Below are 22,894 nucleotides of genomic sequence, written 5' to 3'. Positions count from 1 at the left end.
TTACGACTGTTATAAGTTGAACTATTAGTCTTATTAACATCAACAAATATGACTTTTGTAAAGATTTGCTTGCACATTATTATTAATAAAATTTTTGAATGACTAATCCTAAGTATATTGTGAACTAGTGAAGCTTAATATAAAATATGCTGAAGTAGACTAATAGATTTCACGTCTATTTTTGTAATACATAGACTATAATGGCGCACACACACGAACACACACACACACACATATATATATATATATATATATATATATATATATATATATATATATATATATATATATATATATATATATATATATATATATATATATATATATATATATATATATATATATATATATATATATATATATATATATATATATATATATATATATATATATATATATATATATATATATATATATATATATATATATATATATATATATATATACAGTGAACCCCCATATTCGCATGATCGTCCCTCACCCCCAGTGAATAGCTAAAATCATGAATACTTAAAACCCTTCTAAAAACACTTAGAACTGCCCATTTTTATAGTCTAACACAAGAAAAACCCTGTAAAAATGCTTATACCTGAGTATTTTAATAGTTTTATCACAAAAGGTGCATTTATTCATGAAAATTATATGAAAATACAGTAATTAGTGAATATTTCTCATTGAAAAATACCGAAATGGCTGAATTTTCCATAAGTAATGAGTAGATATGTTCCATAGAGAAACCCGCGAATGCGTGAGTCCATAAATCGTGAGAACGCGAATACGGGGGTTTACTGTATATATATATATATATAATGCTGTTATCATGTGTAACTTTTCATTTCTTTCATTGCTACTTAGGCCTATCATTTTGATGCCTCTTATGAAGTTAACTGAATATATAACGCCTGTTTTTGTATTTCTTATTATCTAAGTTTCTAAAGAATTAAAATTAGCAAGAAGTTCAACATTAATTTAGTTAATGCTAAACGCCAGCAGTGAAGCAGACTGCCATGCTCATCAGTGGAGAATGTCTCCTCATCGCAAAAGATGACTCTTACAGAAATCATTGGCCACTGGATTATAACGCAAACCCTAGACTCTATTCTTTGTGTTTTGCTGATATGAAGTGTTTCTTGGCAGGAGTATGATGAAATAATATCTTGGTCTCATGTAGCCTGTTACGGATGGTTTGAGCAGCAACTTGAAGGGAGAGCGTAATGTTCTCTCTTTATAGTAACATCGGTCATCAGGGGAATTAGGCGGAGCTCCATCAGTGATCATCTGATGATGATCCTTGACAGTAGTGCAACAATGAGGTCGTCCTCCACTCTTTACAATGAATTTATCATATTTCCTCGTTCTCTCTGTTGTTGTATCCCTCTATACATGGTTGTTTTATTTACGCTAAGCTGCCGAGCAATATCTACAATTGAGACATTAGTCTTATGCAAGCTAATGATTGTGGTGCGGCAGTCTGTTGCCCATCTTATCGGTGCAAGTGACGAGACAGTTAGTTTAACTTTCCTGCCTGAATGTGGAGTCACACGATAACATACGACGTTATGAGATTTTTTCTTTTTTGTTTTTGACAACGATAATGGTTGAATTCTTTCTTTCTTTATTTATATATAATTTCACTGATGATTATTCAATATTTTTTATTAGTCAATATGCTTTTGTCTGGATTCGAAATATAGTTTCTTCGTTGACTCTTTTGCCCAATCATCTGAAGTGAAATTTTTCAAAATGTTTCGTCATTTTTCATAATATGAATTTTTCACTCACCATTCTTTTTTATATTGTTAACCGTATGATTAATAACCAAAATCGATTAAGAAAATTAGATTTCCTTGTATATATCAAAAGAACAAATTATTGTTAGGTGAACAAAAATTTCTGGAACATGTTGTAAAACATTTTTGAGTGACTGTACATACATCCTTTTCTTGGTTTTGGTTTAACACAATCTCTTGACTGCAGGGATAATCATTAGTATTCTTATACAGGTTATCAAAATTACATATATATTCCAGCCCTTCTTTGGCTGAGTCGGTTGAGCTGCAGACTGTCATTCGATGGGCTGGAGTTAAATTCCCGGAGCTGGCTGATGAAGAGTTAGAGGAATTTAGTTCTGGTGATAGAAATTAATTTCTCGCTATACTGTGGTTCGGATTCCACAATAAGCTGTAGGTCCCGTTGCTAAGTAACCAGTTGGTTCTTAGCCATGTAAAATAAGTCTAATCCTTCGGGCCAGCCCTAGGAGAGCTGTTAATCAGCTCAGTGGTCTGGTAAAACTAAGGTATACTTACTTTTTACATATATATTCCTGTTCTTTTAACAGAATACACTCATTAAATTGTTTATCAGTGAAGAATGATAATAGTAGAGCGTGTTCTTTTAATGCAAAATGCCTGACTGTTCCCTTTTTAATGATTATTTGTTTATTAATTATCATAGGAAATAGGTATATAGTGATTAATGTGTTTGCGAGCCTAGTATTGAATGTACAACTAGAATAATTTTATCATAAAGCACTTTGGCACTTATTAAATTGTAGTACATGAATACACCTTCCACAAGTGGCTGAAAGTGTTTTTCCATGATGCAAAACTTAATAATGTCTTCTAATTCTGTAGGAGTGATTAGTGTTTGGCTCAGAATACCTTTATAAGCAAGCAAAATGGCATTTATGTGTTTTTTATGTTCAGGTAATATCACCTCACTTTCTAGAGCAAATGTATTTAAAAACTGTATGTTTTCCAACTTATTCAGTTCTTTTGTTACATTCTGATTGACTTGATTTATAAAAACTTTCAGTTTTTCTATTTGTTCTGCATTTTGATCATGTGAGGTAATCACTCTATCACAGTGCCTCTTGCTGCTGCCCATTTTTCCAGTCTGTCTATTCTTTCTATATATATATACTGTATATAGGTTTCATACATACATTATGTTGATATTTTCAGACCAACACCAATATATACATATATATACACATTTAACTCTCTCTGTTTCGTAGATTATATATTTTGTTTACAACATTATCTACAGTGTTTTCATGTCTTATGTTATCTATAACTTTTAGTATACCATGGATCTGTTTTACTACTTTCATATGATTCCAGTGAACTGCTTTTTCCTTTAGATCACTTTCATTAATTACTCTGTATTTGTTTAATTTTAACACTTCTACAACTCTGTATGGTCCAGTGAATTTGGGAGAAACCTTTACATTTGGCCCTTCTTGAACATAATTTTGTACATAAATTTGAGTACCTACTGTAATGTCTGGTTTAATGTACTTTTATTATAATATTTGGCATGAGTTTTATGAACCTCTTTTAATTTTGCCCTTGTTTTCATGATTGTCTCGTAAGTACGTCTGGTCTTCCATGCAACATAGTCATCATAGTTATGAGTATGTCTGGTTGGTGTTGCATTGTCTAATAATGTGCTAGGCATTCTTTTCTGATAACCATATATAGTAAATAATGTGGGGATTCTCCTATTGTCTCATTTACAGTATTATTCAATGTGAACTGTACGTCTTCTAGTGCTAAGTCCCAATCTTCTGTCCATGGGCTCACTAAAGTTTTCAGGATATCCTTTATTTTACGATTAGTTCGTTTCACTGCCCCATTAGAACTTGGTTTATAAGCGGTTATTTGACACTTATTTCATAAAATTCATATTTTCTTTAAAATCACTAGTAAATTTAGCAGCATTATCAGAAAGAAGAACTTGTGGACATGAATGCCTTGTGGTAATTCTAGATTTAAGAGCTTCTGCCACTGTAGCTTCATCTCTGTTTCTTACTGGTACGATTTCTACATATCTAATTAGATAGTCTGAGAAGACTAATGTTTGTTTATTTCCTCTAATAGTCCTTGGAAATGGACCTAAAAAGTCCATAGTCACTACTTGAAAGGGATTTAATTCCGATGGATATTTTTCAATTGGAGCTTTAAGATTTACGTTACCTTTATGTTGATTACAAACTATACAATTTTGTACAAATTTTTTGGCATTTTCACTACAATTTGGCCAAAAACAATTTCTGGTTATGGTTCTGATTGTCTTCTTAATTCCTGGATGCCCTGCCAGCATTTATGAGTGTGTTAGTTTTAAAACTTCTCTGATTAGTGTTTTTGGGATGTATAGTCGAGAACAACCATTCTTCTCTGTTGGCCTTTTATACAACAACCCATTTATTAATTGAAAATCAGGTTTTAAGGATTTATCTAGTATTAACTGTCCTACTATTTGTATGATTTCTGCATCTTTTTCTTGTTGTAATTTTACTCTTTCTAGAACTAAATCTACTACTTGACAACTAAAACAAAAGGTATTAGTGGTAATACATTTTTTTGTTTCTTCTTGAGATCTGGATAATGCATCTGCCAAGGTGTTAAATTTCCCTGAAGTATATCTGAATTCCAGGGCAAATTCTAATACACTAATGAACCATTTATTGAACTTTATGTTGTTGGTAAAGGCTGTCTTTTTAAATAAGTCACAAATGGGTTTGTGATTAGTAAGCACATTAACCTTATGACATAAAAGTGTGTCTGAATTTCTTTAAACCCCAATATAAAGCTAAACACACTCTTTCTGTGGTACAGTAAATTCCAAAAGTGAAGCTATAAATTTCAAAATTGATTGTATTTCTTTAGAAACTCGTGGGCTTGCCAGTTAGTATATTTTATTCCAGTTATTATCATCCTCTTTATCTGATAATAAGTATCAGTGATTAACTGTAGAACCACAGAAGATATTTCCCAGTGAATGGTCAATGTTAGTTCAATAATTGTTTATTAAAGAACAAAAAGGAATTCCCCAAAAAAAGAATTTCCCTTAGAAACATCTGTGGCTCTCAAAGTGTGATATCAGTGTTCACCATTGACTGGCAGCAGGAACCAAGTACATAAGCATTGGCCTAATGTGATTTGTAAATTAACTTTCTACTTTTATAGCGTCATATCGAAAGTTATTATGATTTCTTTTGATAAAGCACAAAGAAGTTTATCATCTGATTGAATGAAATATAAATAAGACAAAAGTTGGTGTAAAAAAAAAAAAATCCAAGTTATTTACGCGTTTAGCATGGCTACATGGTTAGGCCTATTTCAAAAATCAAGGAAATATATTTTCCAGCTTGTTATTTAATAAATTGAGTTGTTTGGATATCTAGATGGTTGTAAACACGATTTTCCATTAATTAGGTTTCATTATCAAGTCGGAAATGAGAAGTCTGAGGCCTAAGTTAAGTCAGGGAAGTGAGGAAGTCTAGACCTAAGTCAAGTCAGGAAAGTGAGGAAGTCTAGGCCTAAGTCAAGTCAGGGGAAGTGAGGAAGTCTGGGCTTAAGCCAAGTCAGGGGAAGTAAGGAAGTTTAGGCTTAAGTCAAGTCAGGGGAAGTGAGGAAGTCTATGCCAAAGTCAAGTCCGGGGAAGTGAGGAAGTCTAGGCCTAAGCCAAGGCAGAGGAAGTGAGGAAGTCAGATAGATGAAGTTTCAGTTGTTTTCGGTCAGCCTTGGTGGATCTTAGACTTGAATGATTTGGGAACACTTTTATTATTTAGAGAAGCCCTCTGTATTTGTAAGGGAAAACCTGTTTTCAATCAAGTTGACCCTTTCAATAGTGGTTACTTTCTGTCAGTTATTGCAAACATAATGAAGGAGGGAACTGATTTACCTGTTTATTCAATATTACTGGCTGGCGATGGGGGTATTGGGTCAAAGTCCCACCCAATCCTAGTAGGACACGGCTGGTGATTCATAGGTTGCGTAGATAATGTTACGTTTGTGTCCTGGGTCGAAACCGAAGCCAAAGCTGAAGTAGCATCCAAGTGGTCGGGTCCTAAAAGCTAAAATCAAAACTACCAACCACACCCAACTTCTCTGTTGAATCTAGGTACATTCATGATTGATTATGTTTAATGTTACGGAATTTTCCCCTTATATTCTATTGATACTTGAATGGTTTTATGCATCTTCGCTAAAATAATTGATGATACATTATGATATTAAATATTTGTTTCCACATTGCTCGAAATATACAATGGTAATGTTGGTAATCCCCTGTTGAATGAAAATTTCAAATTGTTTCGTTTCTGTAGTTTGAAGTAATTACTGTAATTCAAAATAATTACTATTACAGTAATTTTTTCTTATGATTGTTATAGATATCATAGATTTGATATTTGTGCATCATATGTTAGCTTTATTTTGCTTGATGGAGCTTTCAATGTAAAAAAAATAAGTTTTCAGCTACATGTTGTAGTTGCCAGTTAGTAATTTCAATGAAATCCTCTGAAATTTGTAGCTTCACTTTTGGAACTTACTGTACTATGGTGTCTTTCTGCATGGGATATAGTTCGGGCTGGTCGGTGATCAGGGCTAATTCAGATGTTCAGGGAGTGTATTGCAATACAAAAATGTTATAAAACATCCAAAATGACCTCATTAAACAACAGTGCCAAATAAAGTTACTGTAGGTCTGTGTGATAGAAATGAAATTTGGCTCATGTTTGCCAATAATGACTATATATGTTCCTTTAACTTTAAAAGCTCTAACTGTGTACTATAAAAATGTAACTCTCTATTATTCTCAATATGAAGACTAACTGTATATTCTTTCAATTTTAAAAACTTTAAATATTTACCATTTCAAGTAAAAAAAAAAAACTGTACCTGTACAATATATTAACAAAAAATAATATAAACACATTTTTTCAAACTAAAAATTCTAACTGTACATTAAGTCAACTATGAAAAATGCAACTGTGTGATCTTTTAACTGTAAAATATGTAACTGTATTTTGTTGTTACCTATGAAAACTGTTACTGTATAATCTTTTACCTACAAAACTATAAAACTCATGACTATACATTCTTTCAACTATGAAAACTGTAACTAATTTATTTAACAATGCAAAATGTTACTGTAATTCATTTAACTATAAACACTAACAGTACATTCTTTTAACTAAAGAAATTAACCCTGTACATTCTCATGAAGTCTATAACGTAATGTCTCTTTCAGGAAGCAGAATGTCTCAAAAATAGACAGAAAGATACTGTTGAACTTCTTCAGCACATCAGTGGAGCACTGGAGTCTCACCCGCAGGAGCCAAGGCAAGAGTCACAATGTATGTATGAAGGTTAATATGCTTTGGGTAGGGTAGGTTAGGTTAGGTTTGGAATAAGTGTTTGGGATACCACAAGGTAGGTATGAAGGTTAGTATGCTTCAGGCAAGGTAGGTTAGGTTCAGAATCAGCAGTTAGATTAGTTTCCTGCTGACTGAGAAGGGTAAGGCTGATAAATGTGCAAGAGCAGTCTGGACTCCAGTCTGGACAAGCCAACGGTGGATCAGTCTGCGTCGTAACTTCTGTATTGCCAGAAAAGGCACCATATTAAGGAGAAATGGACCAAACTGTAGACTGCTATCATTCAGAAGATGAAGGACCCTTTTCAAGCCCACCAAAGGGGCCATGGACTTGAAAAAAGCTTTCAAAGAACATTATGGTGTTCATTAAGCACAAGTAAGGGTGAAGGCAAATACAGAATCAAAAGAAGAATTCATATCAACAAACAAAATATAAATTAGAGATAAAAATGCATAAATGCCCCGTTCACAGGTGCAACTGTGATATTTGCTGCTCTTTCCTTCTGCTTTTGTTCATTTTTGTTCTTTCTTATGACATTTGCAGTCTTTTGTTCTTTCTTATGACATTTGCAGTCTTTTGTTCTTATGACATTTGCAGTCTTTTGTTCTTACTCTTCAGTCACCCCCTAAAAGGGCCTGCTGCTATACACATGGCACCAATTTAGCATGTAAAATGGTTGTTACTGAACCAGTTTTGCCGCTAAATGTTTACGAAGCAACTCAGGGTTAAACTGGCTTTTCATTCCCATGACAGCAAACTAGCCTGACGTTGCCAACATAGCCTAGCTGACCAGAGGCAGAACTGTACTCTCACAGGCCTAGCCTAACCAAGATAGCTAGCCTAGCCTAACCAACTCCAGCTAGCCTAGCCCTGGCCAGAACAGGCTAGCTAATGTAACCTGGCCAGTTTAGTAGTAGCCTAACCAAACCCCACTAGCCTGGCCAGGCAGAACGAAGCTAGCCAAATCAGCTGACCAGGATAGGTAGCCTACCCAGCCACAGTTAGCCTGACAAGATAAACATCACCTGACCATTGCAAGGTAGCCTCACACTTAGCCTGACTGGGATGAGATCCCCGGTTACCTAGTCTGGAGAAGCCCAGCTGACATAGCCTGACCCGGGTGCCGTGACCCAGGCTGACCAGACCCACCCCACCGAAAGGGGCTCGGCCTCGGAAACAGCAGTTGGTTGGGGCAGGCTCTCCCCCACAGGAACTCCTGACAACGCTGCAGAAGTCCTCCCTCTCCCCCAGGGGGCCATTTGGACGCCCTGGTAGGAATTCACATAAATTAGAATGGGCCTCAAGTGGAATTAAGCAGCTACCTAAACAAGTGATTAGATAAGCGTAGAAGAAAGCCGACGAAAAACGAAGCTTACTTAAACGTCGGCGACACGGCAGGCTCGATAATGACGTCACCGGGCCGTTGCTGAAAAATATTAAAAGTACTAAAATTAATGTTAATAAATAATGCGATAAAAAAGTCTGATATTTCATTGAATATTCATTTCTTTTATATATTTATTTATATATGTGACGAAATATTGATAATTTGCGGAATGATGAGGTGAGTAAGGGATAGCGGGCAAATAGCAAAGTCATTGTATCCATTGGTGAATAGATATAAAAAAGAATAAAATAAAACATCATAATGTGCGTAAATACAATTAAATTACGTATGTTTTTATTATATATTTGTTATCATTATATGTATTACGAAATAGATAATTATGGGAGTATGTCTTGGTAAGGGATAGCGAGCCAATTTAAACGTCATCCGTTGTTTACAAATCTCTACTTCCGTGCATTCGTTTATATTTATGTTATTATATATATACGTATGTATATATTCTTATATTGAAAATATATCTATATTTTAATAATATTTTTCTTTATATATATATATATATATATATATATATATATATATATATATATATATCGTAAAGTATGGATAATTTGTTATATTACGAATTGGGTAAGGGATAGCGATCCAATTGGGACGTTTCACTTTGTTTGGGTTTACGTAGAGCCCTCCATAGGAGTGATTCCCTCTCTGGCGGGACCCTTGTACGTTTTAAAAGTAAGGTGCTTCCTATATTTTACGGTTGTCTTTTAGTGTTTTCTCGTCAGTATCGTAGCTCCTGCAGAATAGGAGAGTCGTCTGTTCTGTTTCAAATTTGTTTTCTTCTTCTTGTGTGATCTTCACTTTAGGGTATTTTGCTGTAGTCAAGCCTCGAAAGTATTTGGTTGAAAACTGCTGTTTTCAGAGTATCTTCTTTTCAAATAGCATACCTCGGTTTGTTTTTCATTAGGTTTTGATTTCTTCTTGACATCCATTTTTATATCTTTCCATTATTGCTTCAATTTGACTAATGGTGTCTTCAGCATACGGTTTATGCCAACCTTGCGCTTATTTTAGAATTCTAGATAGGTCAATTGTGTAAATGACAAATAGCAGTGGACCCAGAACGCTGCCTTGGGGCCTCATATGTCAGGCTTTTCTTTTCTGATTTCACATTTGATATAACCACTGTAACCTTCCTACTTTCTAAGTAGCTTTTGTACCATTTGTGTACCTCATCTTCGATGCCTACTGCTTCTCTCAGGTCTTCAAGCAATAGATTGTGGTCAACTGTGTCAAATGCTGCACCTAGGTCAAGTATAACCAGGATGCCATTTTCCATTTTGCTATACTTTTACCATATCATTTTACAATTGCTGCGCACAATGTAGTCTCTGTTGATTGTTCAAGTGTTTCGTTTGTAGTAGAACTTCCGTTCTAAAAGTTTTGATAAACAAGATATTTAGTTCATAAGCTTAGATTTTCTTTATCGCCTTTTCCTTATAGGCCGGCTTTATACTAGCAAGCTTTTCACTATTTGGGAACGATGCACCATGCTAGACTCATGTTGACAGTATCAAATATAGCTCCATAACTGATCAAAGTTTTGCTTCTTCTATATCACTTATGGGAAGCAGGTCATTTCACAATAGGTGTTTTACTTTTCTCATCGTTTTTTCAAAGTCATTCATGGTAAGTTCTTTAAACTTAGGCTACTGAATTTGCTGTTTCTCATTGTGATCACCGGGAGATCAGGAGGGACATCCTTATCTAAACTATGACAGATTCTTTCAATTTTTTCTTCAAAGTCGTTCTGAAGTTATCGGCCGGGTTTTGTAGTCAGTCCTGGATTATCGGTAGAAGTTTTTCTTTCTGTAGTCCCAATATTCCGGCTAAATTGTCATGGATGTTTCTCTACATAACATTTTATTGTAATATATTTGGTTTTCATAATCGTTGGGTTTGCAATGAGACGACACTTTGTATTCAGTATATAACGGTTCGCAAACGTTACTTAACGATATGCCCAGACCCAGCCCAAATGAACGATGTGGAGTCAGTATATAGAGGTTCATCAAAATGGAGGAGAAAGCTCAAGACCACGGACCTGTCTTCAACATTCACTGATGTAACATCGATACTTTTTCATCGTTCAAAAGAATTTAATGTTTTATTAAAAATCATCAAGCAAAAACAGGCGGCGTTTTCACCTCTGAATTTGAGGAACAAGCGTCGACAGCATCCGACGCCAGAAGAACAAGTCTGCCACAGTGACGTTTGTGTCTTGTGTACATCATGGAAGCTCTAAGCAAAGAGGCTTAGGTTAAAGGAAGAAACGGTGTTGTATACCTTAGTTGTGAGATGTAATGCTTTGAATTTCGTTAGTGCCAGGAAGAATAAGTTAGTGGTAACAGAAAGCATAACCATGAAGTCTTGGTTAATTTGAGAACTCTCTATAGCCAAAATGCAACGACGTCGGAGTTTGAAAGAAGAAGAAGTAAAAGATGTTGTGGACTAAATCTGATAATAAGCATCTAAAAGATATCTGTACAAACGAAGTTTAAAAAGCAAGTCATATTACAAGTCATAAAGAGGGTCAAAGCTGGAGAAGGTCTTTCCGATGTTGAACAATTTACAGAAGTTTTACAGGACATATGTAGAAGGAAAAGGTTGAGTGGATATCGTAACTGACGAAAATGGAGCAATCGATCGCTTTCGCCCAACAGAATGAGACGGTGCAAATGTAGCATCATTATCGAATATCATTTGCATGGATAGTAGTAGTGTTTTGTTCCCAGCCTGGTAATAATCATTTATGGCCACTACATAAAAAGAAATGTCACATTTTGACACGAGGCTTTATTCTGTTAACTTGGAGGAATGTACATTACAGTTCTAGAATAGACAGCATACAAATACTGCTTTCGTACAATTATTCATAGATATCATACTTGCATGTCTCATAGATATCTTACTTTACAAGTTTCACTTAACAAGTAAAACAGACAAAATTAACACATACAGTTATATATCCTCTGTAGTACATGATTCTCATCAGGACAACCTTGGTCGTGGTCGAGCAGTCTTTATCACTTTTGAAGAAGTGAAACGGCAGACACGATAAATTAAACATGACATCGTTTTGCAAAATGATGGGAAGACGTCAACAAAACCGAGAACGTGATGTTAGATAAAGATCACAGTGTTTCATTCATGACTGTTGGAGTTCCATGCTCTGAAGTACTTTAAGAAAAAGTTGTCGGATTCTATACGTCCAGTTACAGAAAAAAGTGACATTTTTTGCTAGTCAAACAACTTGTATGTGGTGACCCTGAAGGACGTTTTACAGACTTTAGAACAACAAGATTCCCGGTTGTTTCAATGCTTCTCTCAAACTGGCTTGTGTGTGAAGAAATGCGAGCAACTTGTTACGAACTTCAAATTAACATTGGCAACGACACCAATAACCGAATTGACTCGGAAAATGTAAAGCGCAAGCTTTTGCTATCTGCAGCTACGTATTTGTATGAATGCATTAGAAACATTATGCTGCATAACTGTGTTTTAAATGATGAGCGAGCACATCGGCTGTTTTTACACAAATGCACTTCAGTTGAACATGGAACAAATGATCCACTGCTTACTAAGTTGTATCGCAAGTACACAGAGCGCGCTGTGAAACTCAAGTCAGAAAACCACAAAGCACATGAAAGTGCGATTATTTTTTTCATCTATCCAGTGTTCATGCAGTTTTCTGTCCAGCACCTTTTGCCCACGAGCATATTATTGCAGTATCTGCGAAAGGCCAAATAGTGCAACTACAATTAATACTAATTGTAGATGGCACAAAGAAAACGCAGTGATACCTGAAGCAACTGTTCCAGAAAATCAGTCATCCACATCACAAACTCCGAGACATCAGCACCCAATGACCCAAGCACAAAAATTCGACAATCAGAAGACGCCTCCAGGTTGCAGCTGCACTTTCACAAGCGATTGGAACCTGCAAGTCTTCCATAGGCGGCTAGATGGTCTTAAAACCTTCTCGAATGTGGAAAAGAAAACAATGACTGTCGGGTTTAAACAGCGATGACAGATCGATACACCTCCATGTCCATCGGAAGAAATTGATTGTTCTGTACCATCTACGACGGATACACCGAAAAGTGACGCCCTTCGGACGAACCAGCGTTACTCTCAGAACGTTTCAACAGCGAAATGTTCGTCTTCCCTCAGTGGAACGAAGGGGCGTCTAAAGATCTAGAGCACTCGGTCGGCTTAATAATTAAAAGCTGGACATAAAGGGTAGAGGAAGCGACAAGAGCAATGAGAAAGCGGAAAAGGGCTGAACAACAATAGTGTCCTTATGCTGAACTTGAGTTTAGTTTTATGGTTTTTAGAAATACTCTTATTTTACTATAATGACATTGAGAATGTATTTCAATAAAAGAAAAAGAAAAGATAGCTCATTATAGCATCCTTCTTTTACTAAGAAAATAGCCATGTGGAATAATAACGGTGACTATAACCAAGGCCGTTACTTTCACCAGACGGTGAAAATAACGGCGAGATTATCGTCATCGGACGTACCGTTTCATTGATGTAGAGTCGTGTACATAAATCAGGAGCAAATTCGGCCAAAATACTTGTCAACGCTCTCATGGAAACCGCTACCATTGATGAAGCTACAGATACAATGGAAGCATCATTTTATACCTTCGTGGCTGCATTAATGATGTTGTACCACGAAATTTCTAATATCAGGCTCAAAGGCCTTCCCCTACCATTAATATATAATTATACAATTGTATATATATATATATATATATATATATATATATATATATATATATATATATATATATATATATATATATATATATATAACATAAATCAAAACTAATTCTATCATTTTAATTCAAATGTTTCACTGTAATACAACCCATATCCATGGTTTCTGAGTCTGTCTGTCTGTCGGTCTGTTTATCTGTCTGTCTGTCTGTTTAGCTGTCTGTCTGTCTGTCTGTCTGTCTGTCTGTCTGTCTGTCTGTCTGTCTGTCTGTCTGTCTGTCTAAGCATTCAGCCAGATTCACTGTATAATAAGTGAAAGAGAGGTGAAAATGATTCAGAGCGAGAGTTGTGATTGGCTGACACGTTGGGCGAATCCTCAGATTGTGGCACTGGAGGCCTCTGATTGGCTGAGAGGTCGCTCAAACCCTCTTTTCAGACTCCTTGGATGAGGGCGGCCCCTCGCGGGTCCCATGAAATTGGGGGAGACAGAGTGACCGACCAGTCAGTAGTCAAAGCAGGTGCGCCATCGTTGTTAACAGCGCAGTGACGTGACGGTGCATTTCAGGGTCTTATGGCAGCATAATGAAGGTAAGTTGAGGTTTTAACTGTCACGTTCGTATATTAAGATAATCCGGTTCCTACTGATGGCGGTCGTGAGTATTTTAGGGCGGCAGTAAGGAAGCTGTGAGCCCTATGTAGGGAGGGAGGGAGGGAGGGGATGGCTGGAGACCGCGAGCGGCCGGAGGAGCCCCAAGGTGCTACTTTGAAACCTATTGTTGGCCTCTGTTGGGATTTTAAGTCGGTTTGGGCCTTGAAATAGTTTATGGACAATATTGCCTTCTATTCCGAGATCTTAGGGCAGGGCCAAGTTGAACATTGTGAGGGAGGAGGGAGGGAGACCCGAGATGGGTAGTGTGGGATAGAATGGGGAGGCGTGACCAACACACAGTGCCTGAGGGTCAGTTCTCGAGGCCTTTTCCGAGGACACGCCCTGAGAAAATGAGGCCTTAACAGGGATGAGGTCGCCTAGGCTATTCCCTCTTGGCAAGGGGAGGGCCTGGTACCCTATAGTAGGACTAGAGTTGGTTTACAAGATCAAAATGGCTCCACTGGCTGGGTCAGGTCAGATCACAGTGTCGAAGAATTGTTAAGTTGAGGTAGGATGCTTTATTGATGTAACCTAAAGTTAGACGTTCCATTTTTGGTAGGAGTAATTCTAAGCCGCTGTCCTTGGTGAGGTAGCCTATGGCAGTTGACGTTTTTCTACAGAACTTGACCTGCTCAACAAGAATTTCAAGTAATATTTTGGCGCTCAGCTGTAATTAAGCTGTAGGGTTGCTTAGGACTGGTGTGGTAAAACCCTTTTGAGAATGAATAGCTAACAGTAAGGGAGACCCGGTGGGGATTTGGGTTTTTAATGCGTAAACAACTTAGGCAAGTTTGATGCCTTATCTTTATTATATCTGTTTTATATACATACATATATATATATATATATATATATATATATATATATGGTATTATTACAGTTTCGGTCAAATTCGGATATCTAATATTTTTTTACTTGCTATATATCATATATTTTTGTCATGATTCATAGGAAACACTTACTCGCATCTTCCGCAAATTAAGAGTTACGGAGATATTTGCCGATGAATATTGTGCCTTGTTGTTATCGCAAGGATAGTTTATGCTGCCTGTCAGTTTTTCTGCTGATGCGTTTTGTTTTTGTCAATGTATTGTGGGTAAAAATGCCTGATCGTCTTTTGTTTTTCGTTATGAATTATAAGTATGGTACAAATGCTGAAACCTGATTGGTTGCTTTGTTTCAAGAATATCCAATTAACTGCGATTTTGGAATAAGCCGGCTTTCTACAAAAGTGCGCTTCGGCTGACTGCAGTTCGTCGTTACTTGCGTCTGCAGTGGGTGTTCTCTGTGCTTACTTTGAGGCTATTGGTCATTTCCATGGACATTACAATGGAACTCCACGAGTTTGAATACCTTTCCGTGAACATTTAGTACTACCATCTATTTAGGTAGAGTGAAGTGGTTAGCGAAAAGAATAACATTACGAAATATCGACCGTGAATTTCTGACTGTAACTGGGCGTTAGGGGTAAATTTCGTTCCCTGTAACCCCTGTGCGGCAGCTCAATATTACAACTTGCCAGAACATCACGAGCTTGCAACAATCATTTAAATGTGCATAAGCCAGTGCGTTTTTCCCACCAAACAGGCGGTACCCATGGCTGCCATGTCTCAAAATCTAATCATTGCGGAAGAAATAAGGTCAAGGTCGTTGAAATTACACTATTTAAGCCAGGAAAATGTAATTTTATACTTCGAATGTGAATTTGACCAAAGAACTGAAAATTTACCATATATATATATATATATATATATATTATATATATATATATATATATATACTATATATGTCACTGGAACAGGAAAAACAAAGCGTTAAAGGGCAAATAAATGGATAGTGGGAGCCGTTCCAAAGGCACTTCTCATTCATTACTAGTACTACTGATTCTAAGCATGCGCTAGCTTTTGGTTCACCCGTCACTAGTTGCCGGTTTTCTGTGCTTAGCGAGAACTGCGAGAGACTGGCAGTTGACGCTTTCCTATTTTGTTTTACTTGGTGAACAAGAATTTAAAGTATTTACCTCTTGCCAGAACATATGAGCTTGCAGTAATCTTTGAAAATGCAGATGAGGCGTGCGGCGCCGTTCTGCTACGGCGACCTATAGAGGCCACCCAAGTTGAAAGTGGAAATGGTAATGTTTTGTTTCCCGTTTACGAAAGCTTCAAATAGTGTGCAGTGGAGCTAGACTGTGGCAGTTGATGTTTTGCCGGTCGGCTGCTGCTAAACTGTAATTTAACCTTGAGCTGTGTGCGACCCACTGGAGGCGCTCTCTGCCCACCGGTACGACATGCAGGGTCATTTACATTTTAGTTATGGAAACCGACAAATATTATTTAACCCTTTTTAACCCGATGCGGCTATATATATACTGGCTTTACTGCTTACTCAGTGTGACGATATGTAGTCACTTTCAAATTGGAAGCTCTTGAATAAGCCCATCAGAAAATTGGTTACTTTTTGTGGCTGACCATCTCCTCCTCCTTCCAAGCCAGTCAGATGACAGCACGTCTTTCAGCCATATTACCCAGAAACCTCGTGTTAGTTTACATTTTCAAGTTCGCGTGTGGCTGTGGTCTCGAGTGATTATTGCATATGTGTATATATATATGTGTAAATTTTGTGATATATTAGAAATGCATAAGATACACTTATTTTTTAGTTATCAATAATGACATAGAGAATAAAGATTGTTTTATATAAGAGTGACAAGCTCGGACAGTGTCGTAAATAAGGTTTTCATGTTTGTTATGCGATCAGCTGATGTCTGTTGTCTGCTGATGCCTGAATGAACCCTTAATCCTACAAGGGACATCAGTTTCTGATGTTTTCACTTTAAAATACAGTTCATAACTAGATTGATATATAATAGCCTATATTTTGGGAGATAATTAACATATGGATTATTAGTCCAGGTTAAAAGGGTTAGACTCTTGTTCAGCAGGTAAAATAACAGGAAAAGGTCAGTTGCCATAGGCCAGCTCACCGCGGACAGTCGGCTTAGAATGACCTCAGAAGCCCTAAAAGTGTAGAAAAAACCAGTTTCATAGGTAAAAACAGGCGCAGAGCTAGTACTTGGAATTACCCAGCTCTGCATCAGGGATTTCCCTCAAAATTAACTTTTTTTATACACTGTATACGTAGGGCATTACAGAGACAAAATACCCTTACACAAATAGGAGGATCACGTCAACCAAGGTAGCCATTACAGAGGCACCGTCCTTTCACTACTACTGTTATCGGGGAGCTTTTGGTTCACAGCCCTACTGCTTACTGAGGGAAAGAGGGCTGGGGGGTCTGAGGCCTATAAATGCTTGTCCAGCCAATCACGTACCACCATTAACTCTGCATTGATGAAAGCCCTCCTAATTCTTCTTGCTTTAGCTCAAGCGGATGGCTAGGAATGGGAGAAGCATTGGGTGATTCATTCTCTGAGTTATATTTCTTAACGTTTCCTTGCTTTATGGCTGGCTTTTCTTTCTGCTTATCTTCATTTCGAGTTCTAGTTTGCTTAATTATTACTGCTCCTGTGCATCAACTAGTTCCTTTAGTGTGATTTACCTGTAAGTGTTACAGTATGATATTACAATTGAGGCCAGGCCTCGAAGAATGGAGCTGCATCCTACAGGAAATTGGTTTTTCCTACACTTTTAGGGCCGCTGATAAAGGAGACTGTGGGAATTCTTGGGTTTTGGATGGGGGAGAACACCCACAAATGCAGCGGACATGTTTACATTGTGAAAGCGTACTCCGGAAGTGTAAACGCTGGGAGCCGTTTGTTGCAGAGGAAGCAGCTGAGGAAGGAGGAGTGTGGGGAAGGAGAGAGTTCATGTCCCCCCAAATGCAGGAAGGTGAAGCGGCACTTTGGGAGGCAGAAGGTTCTGTGCAGAAGCAGAACATACTGGCACTGATGAACTGGGGGTGGGGGGAGGTAGTAGGAAAGCATTAGGACGAATAGCAGCCCGGCAAAGAACAAAACATCATCTCCTTCACCAGCAGCCCTAAAAGTAGAGGAAAACCAGTTTCAAAGGCATAGTCAGTCTGCAGGAGTTCTGAACTCAGATAAAAAAAAAACAATTCAATAAAGTAAGAAACCGTAAAGCCCAGTAGGGACTCAAGCCAGTTTCTGGTGGAGCGGAAATTATTAGCTGCCACTGAATGCTTCACTGCTGAGCGTCCAGCCTGCACTCACTACCACACAGACCAGCTAAATTTTTTTATTTTTAAGGCCGTGATCCTGACACGACTGAATTAGCATCTACGCCAATTGCCGTAATAACATGTTAAGTTCCGGCAATTGGCGTGGCAATTCGCAGGTAACAGGCAGGAGATTAGATTACAGTCTCAAAAGGAGCGCGTAAACTACGGCAATTTATTTTTTATTTTTTTGCTAGGAGTGTATAGTAAAATGAAAGTAATTTTACCCAATTGTATAAGTTATTTGAAAAAATTAAGAAAAATACCTGTTCAAAGAAATCTTTACATATATGCAAAGGTCACAACTCGCCAAACGTACAGCAAGCACGTATTTTGCTAGAAATTAATGTCACTCTGATATAGGCCAGTGGTAACTAGCCTACACAAAGTTCCTCTACTGCCACCGGGTTGCAAATTCCTGAGATGTCTGCTAGTATTGCACCAGCCCGGTTTTTTTTTGCCATGGCCCAAGGTTAGGTTAGGTAGGTTAGATCAGGTTGGCAAATTCCAGATAATACTGGTGTGGGAAATTACTACTGTCCTCCCGGACATTTACTGAGGATAATCTTCACTCCCTTACTGAGGAAACTCGGAGTTTGGGAACCTAACCCCCCCCCCAAAACACTTACCTAACCAATCACGTTGCACTGTTATCCTCCCACTGAGGAAAACCCCCCTAAACGTTGCCACTCAGAGTTGCTAACACACCCCCTTCCTGGGGGGCTGTCCTTTTTCCGGGGTTCACATACGCATCCTACACATGATGTGCAGATGCGATCATTTTGAGCACGATTGAAAGAGAGAGCTGATGTGGAGCCAGGTTGTAGCTGGATGGATCAGCCACCAAATCGGGAAACTGGGAATCGAATCGAGCCAAAAGTGAGTGGTTTACCTAGAAATAGAATAGAATCTGAAAGAACACTAGATGTTGGGAAGGTGCGGAGAACAAGCATTGGAAATTCCGGTGATTTTGAGGAATTTGTAAGAAGGAAAAGTAATGATGAACAGTTTGAGAAAATGCTTAAGGAAAATAATATGTGGAAAATGGGTGATTAGTAATTCAGATTGACAAACAAGGAAGTCAAATTTCTTGCATAGTGATAGCACGTAGGCTTATTTCTGAGCCAAAACTGTGTTAAGTTGTAAAGCTTTCTGTCTTATGTATAATGTACACATTTATTGTTTGTGGATATGCAAAGTTGCACAGGTAACTTAAGTGGTCAGTAATAGTTTATGTGCGAAATATAAATCCAGTGATTGCCAGTAACTAGATAGCAGAAATTCCAGTATGATGGATTTTAAGATCAAAAGCAGTCATGTGTTGAAAATCAACCAGAATATAGTAAAAGAAATGAATTGCTGCTGTGCTAACTGTGTGGGTAATATATTCGTGTGTATTGTATGTACTTCAGTGTTTTCTGAGATGCATATTTTGACATACGTGTGCATTTGAGTTTCTGAGGCAAAGGAAACGAATCCTTTTTTATTGTGACATGAGAAACTTACCCCAGTGAGGTTGTATTTAGCCTTTTAGTAGGATGGCATTGCCTATGACTTTTGTGTAGAGAATGTTTGGTGTTTATAGAGGCAAAAAGATTTATGTTTTAGTTGGCTTTTCTGGGTGATGGGTTACTGGTTTTTGGTGATGATTGTATCAGTGGAAAATCAAGATAACGAAAAGGTATGTTAAATCAGCATGACCAGACAGAACGAATAAGGAATAAGAATGATGAATTCAAAACATTCCATGAAAGTGAATCAGAAATTTGATGAGCAGAAAATTGCGTTTGCATAAGGTTAGATATTACGTCAACCATCTCTTTGTTGTATGTTCAGAGGTAGAAAGGTGTTGGTGTTATTTCTCTCAAAATGACAGGAATATCAGTTTATCATGAATGGCCTGGAAAAAGGTGGACTGAAGTAAACCCTGATATTGGTTTGCTGCACACAAGAAAGTATTGCCCTTTTTACGGTGAAAAATGTGCATCTTGCTGTCCTGTGCATGGTAATAAATAGGTGATTTATGAATTAAATATAATTACTTACTGGTAAACTGTATTTTCATCTCTTGATTATGGTAGATAATTTTTTTACAAGGTGTGTTTGAAGTGGGACATGCTTTTTTCTTCACCAGACCTCTTATGCAGGTAATAACTTTAATGTTGTCTCTGATATTTTGACTAATTTAGGAAATCCATCCATTTATTATGTATGGTTAAGTAACTTGTGGATTACTATGTAAAAGAGTGAAGGGACCTTAAGTGTGGTTTAATGGTGCTATTTACTTCTTTCTTTTATCACTTCATTGAATTAAGTTTGTGAGCATGAAGTGAATGTCATCTTCATTTCCTTACCATTTGTATCTTGCACATTTTTCTGTTGGAATCTTTCTGTTTTGTTATTTGCATGTAACCTTCTAGAGAGTACAACTTTATTGTAGTTTGAAAGTCAAGTTGATTCAGATCAGTAATTGATCTTCCCGTTTAATATTTCATATCTTTAGGTAGTATTGTTCAGTAATTCTCTATGATTAAGTTCAAGAAGACAAAACTCTGGATTTTGTCTTTTAGTAAAATCTTCCTTTTCTTCATTCCATTGTATTTGAAGGATAGAGAGGTAGCTGATGTTCCTAGGAAAAACATGAATCAAATTCTCATACCACTAGAAACCATTTTTTGCCAATGTATACATATAGTATATGCTGCTAGCAGGACAGAACCAAGCATATACATAGTTGACAGCACTGTATATGTATACAAATATTGATTGTTCTTATGTCAGTTTTGGATATTTGCAAGTATAGCCCTACAGTAAATGGCACAACATATTTTACTACATAGTATTTTCTGGCTAATGTTGGGTTAGATTTTGGAGGGTCAAGGTTTTATATATTTTTTTCCTGATAGGATGAAAAAGTACTTTTAATTGGATCTGTATGGCATTGTTAGAAGCAGCATTTTGAACTGTTTTGTATAGTATGTAAGACACTGAACAAAAATGAAACCATTGTTTTACTTTTAAATTGGATAATTAATTGTGCTAACCCCTTTTGATCAAGATTTTCTTTAATTGCTTGTTTTGCCTGAGAGTTAAGTCTTGGTAATTTGTTTCTCTTAGGTAAGGAAGTGATATATCTTTTGGTTTCAAGTAATATTTTTATGTAAACTCTGGTTCAGCTGTTGCTTTCATAATCAAGATAGAAACATCTATTAAAAACGATCATGTAGGTGTATGAGTTTGCACTTTTTGTTTGTGTGCTTTACAATTATAATTCCACTGAAATGAGGCCTGCCTCTGTCTTTATAAAACTGTGACGAGATAGGGTTTGCAGTGCATGGAATGCATACTGCATTATATTTTTAATATGATGCTCTCTTTTAGTTCATTAAACTTTTTTAATAGATTTCAAAGGAGTTCTATAAAGTAGTTTGCAACATATGTTACATTTCTTGTAGCAGTAGTAAGTGAGAGGAAAATTGTGTAGTTTACTAAGGCCAAGTTATTGATGATAGAAAGTGGACCCCTTTCAAACACATATATATGATTAAAATGATGAATTTGTTTTTATGTTAATTTGCCTTTTTTTCTATATAATTAGTAACTGTTTAAGAAGCCATAGTTGTGTTGATAGTTGGGCTGCTGTGTAATGTTTTCGTACAGTATGCTGTTCCAGTTAATAAACTTGTTTAAGAAAATACAAAATTTAGAATTAAGAAATACTTGCCAAAAAAAGCACAGATCCAAGCCTACTATGTTACTAGTAAAGTAGTAGTAATTTAGCACTAAAACCAGTATATAGTTGGGGCATATTGTATTTGGACTAACTTTAACAAGGCATTAATAAAGATTAAAGCCATTTAATTTATTTATTTGCCATTAATATTTCAGATAAAAAAATTATACATCACTTCTGTTTTGTCTGTTATGTCAATTTTCATTTTATTTTGTAACTTGTTGGGAGACATTTTTATCTGTAACTTGTTGGTAAATGTTTTTCATGTTTTCTTTTGTAAATACACTGGGAAAATGTCCTTGCACCACCTAGGAACATTAGTTTATGCACATTTTATTTGCCTAATAAAATTCCACATAGACTAGTCGTAAATAACAAATTTATATTTTTAGCCATCAAGTTATATCTTCAGACTTATAATAATTCAAGCAAGCAATACAACAAGAAAAATTTATCTAATACAGTTTAGTTGCAAACCATTTCTTTATTAGAACTAATTATGAATTGCAAAGGGACTTGGCCAAAAAAAAAAGTGCCAGGATCTGTCATGCTGTGGGTTAAGGATCCATTTCAAGTTGAAACATTATTATTCAGAAGATGAACCCTATTCTTGTGGAACAAGCCCAAGGGGGCCATTGACTTGATATTCAAGCTTCCAAAGAATATGGTTTTTATTTGAAAGAAGTAACAGAGGGTAATAGGAGATACAAAAAGAGAGATCAGTTATTAAAACATAAAAAAATAAATTTATAGGTAAATGGTTAGATACATCATAAAAAAATTTGCCAGAAGCAACTGGCTAACCAGGAGGAATGAAAATTTCTCACCCAGTTTTTCAGTGTGAAGCTTTACCCTCAGTGTGGTTTATCTTTGCCAGATCTGAAAGGTTGTAGAGGGAGCCTTAATTCATTGCCCCCGTAGAGGGGTAGTGCCATCAGTGCACCTCATGCGGAGTACTGTAGGCATTACTTAGGTTCTTTACAGTGTCCCTTTGGCCCCTGGCTGCAACCCCTTTCATTCCT

General features: G+C 36.7%; 1 protein-coding gene across 1 annotated transcript in view; it reads left to right on the top strand.

Annotated features, from left to right (window-relative positions):
- The window catches only part of LOC136832299 (centrosomal protein of 120 kDa-like), a gene marked incomplete in the record, with an annotated part of 159,188 nt that extends 137,192 nt beyond the window's left edge, over nucleotides 1-21,996 (top strand). Inside the window, 1 exon segment of the mRNA XM_067093208.1 lies at nucleotides 18,928-21,996. Coding sequence (XP_066949309.1) covers nucleotides 18,928-19,195 — 268 coding nt within the window.
- Between the last annotated feature and the right edge of the window lie 898 nt (nucleotides 21,997-22,894).

The sequence above is a fragment of the Macrobrachium rosenbergii genome, chromosome 4 (assembly GCF_040412425.1).
Source record: "Macrobrachium rosenbergii isolate ZJJX-2024 chromosome 4, ASM4041242v1, whole genome shotgun sequence".
NCBI lineage: Eukaryota > Metazoa > Arthropoda > Malacostraca > Decapoda > Palaemonidae > Macrobrachium > Macrobrachium rosenbergii.
This window is presented reverse-complemented; position numbering and strand designations above follow the sequence as displayed.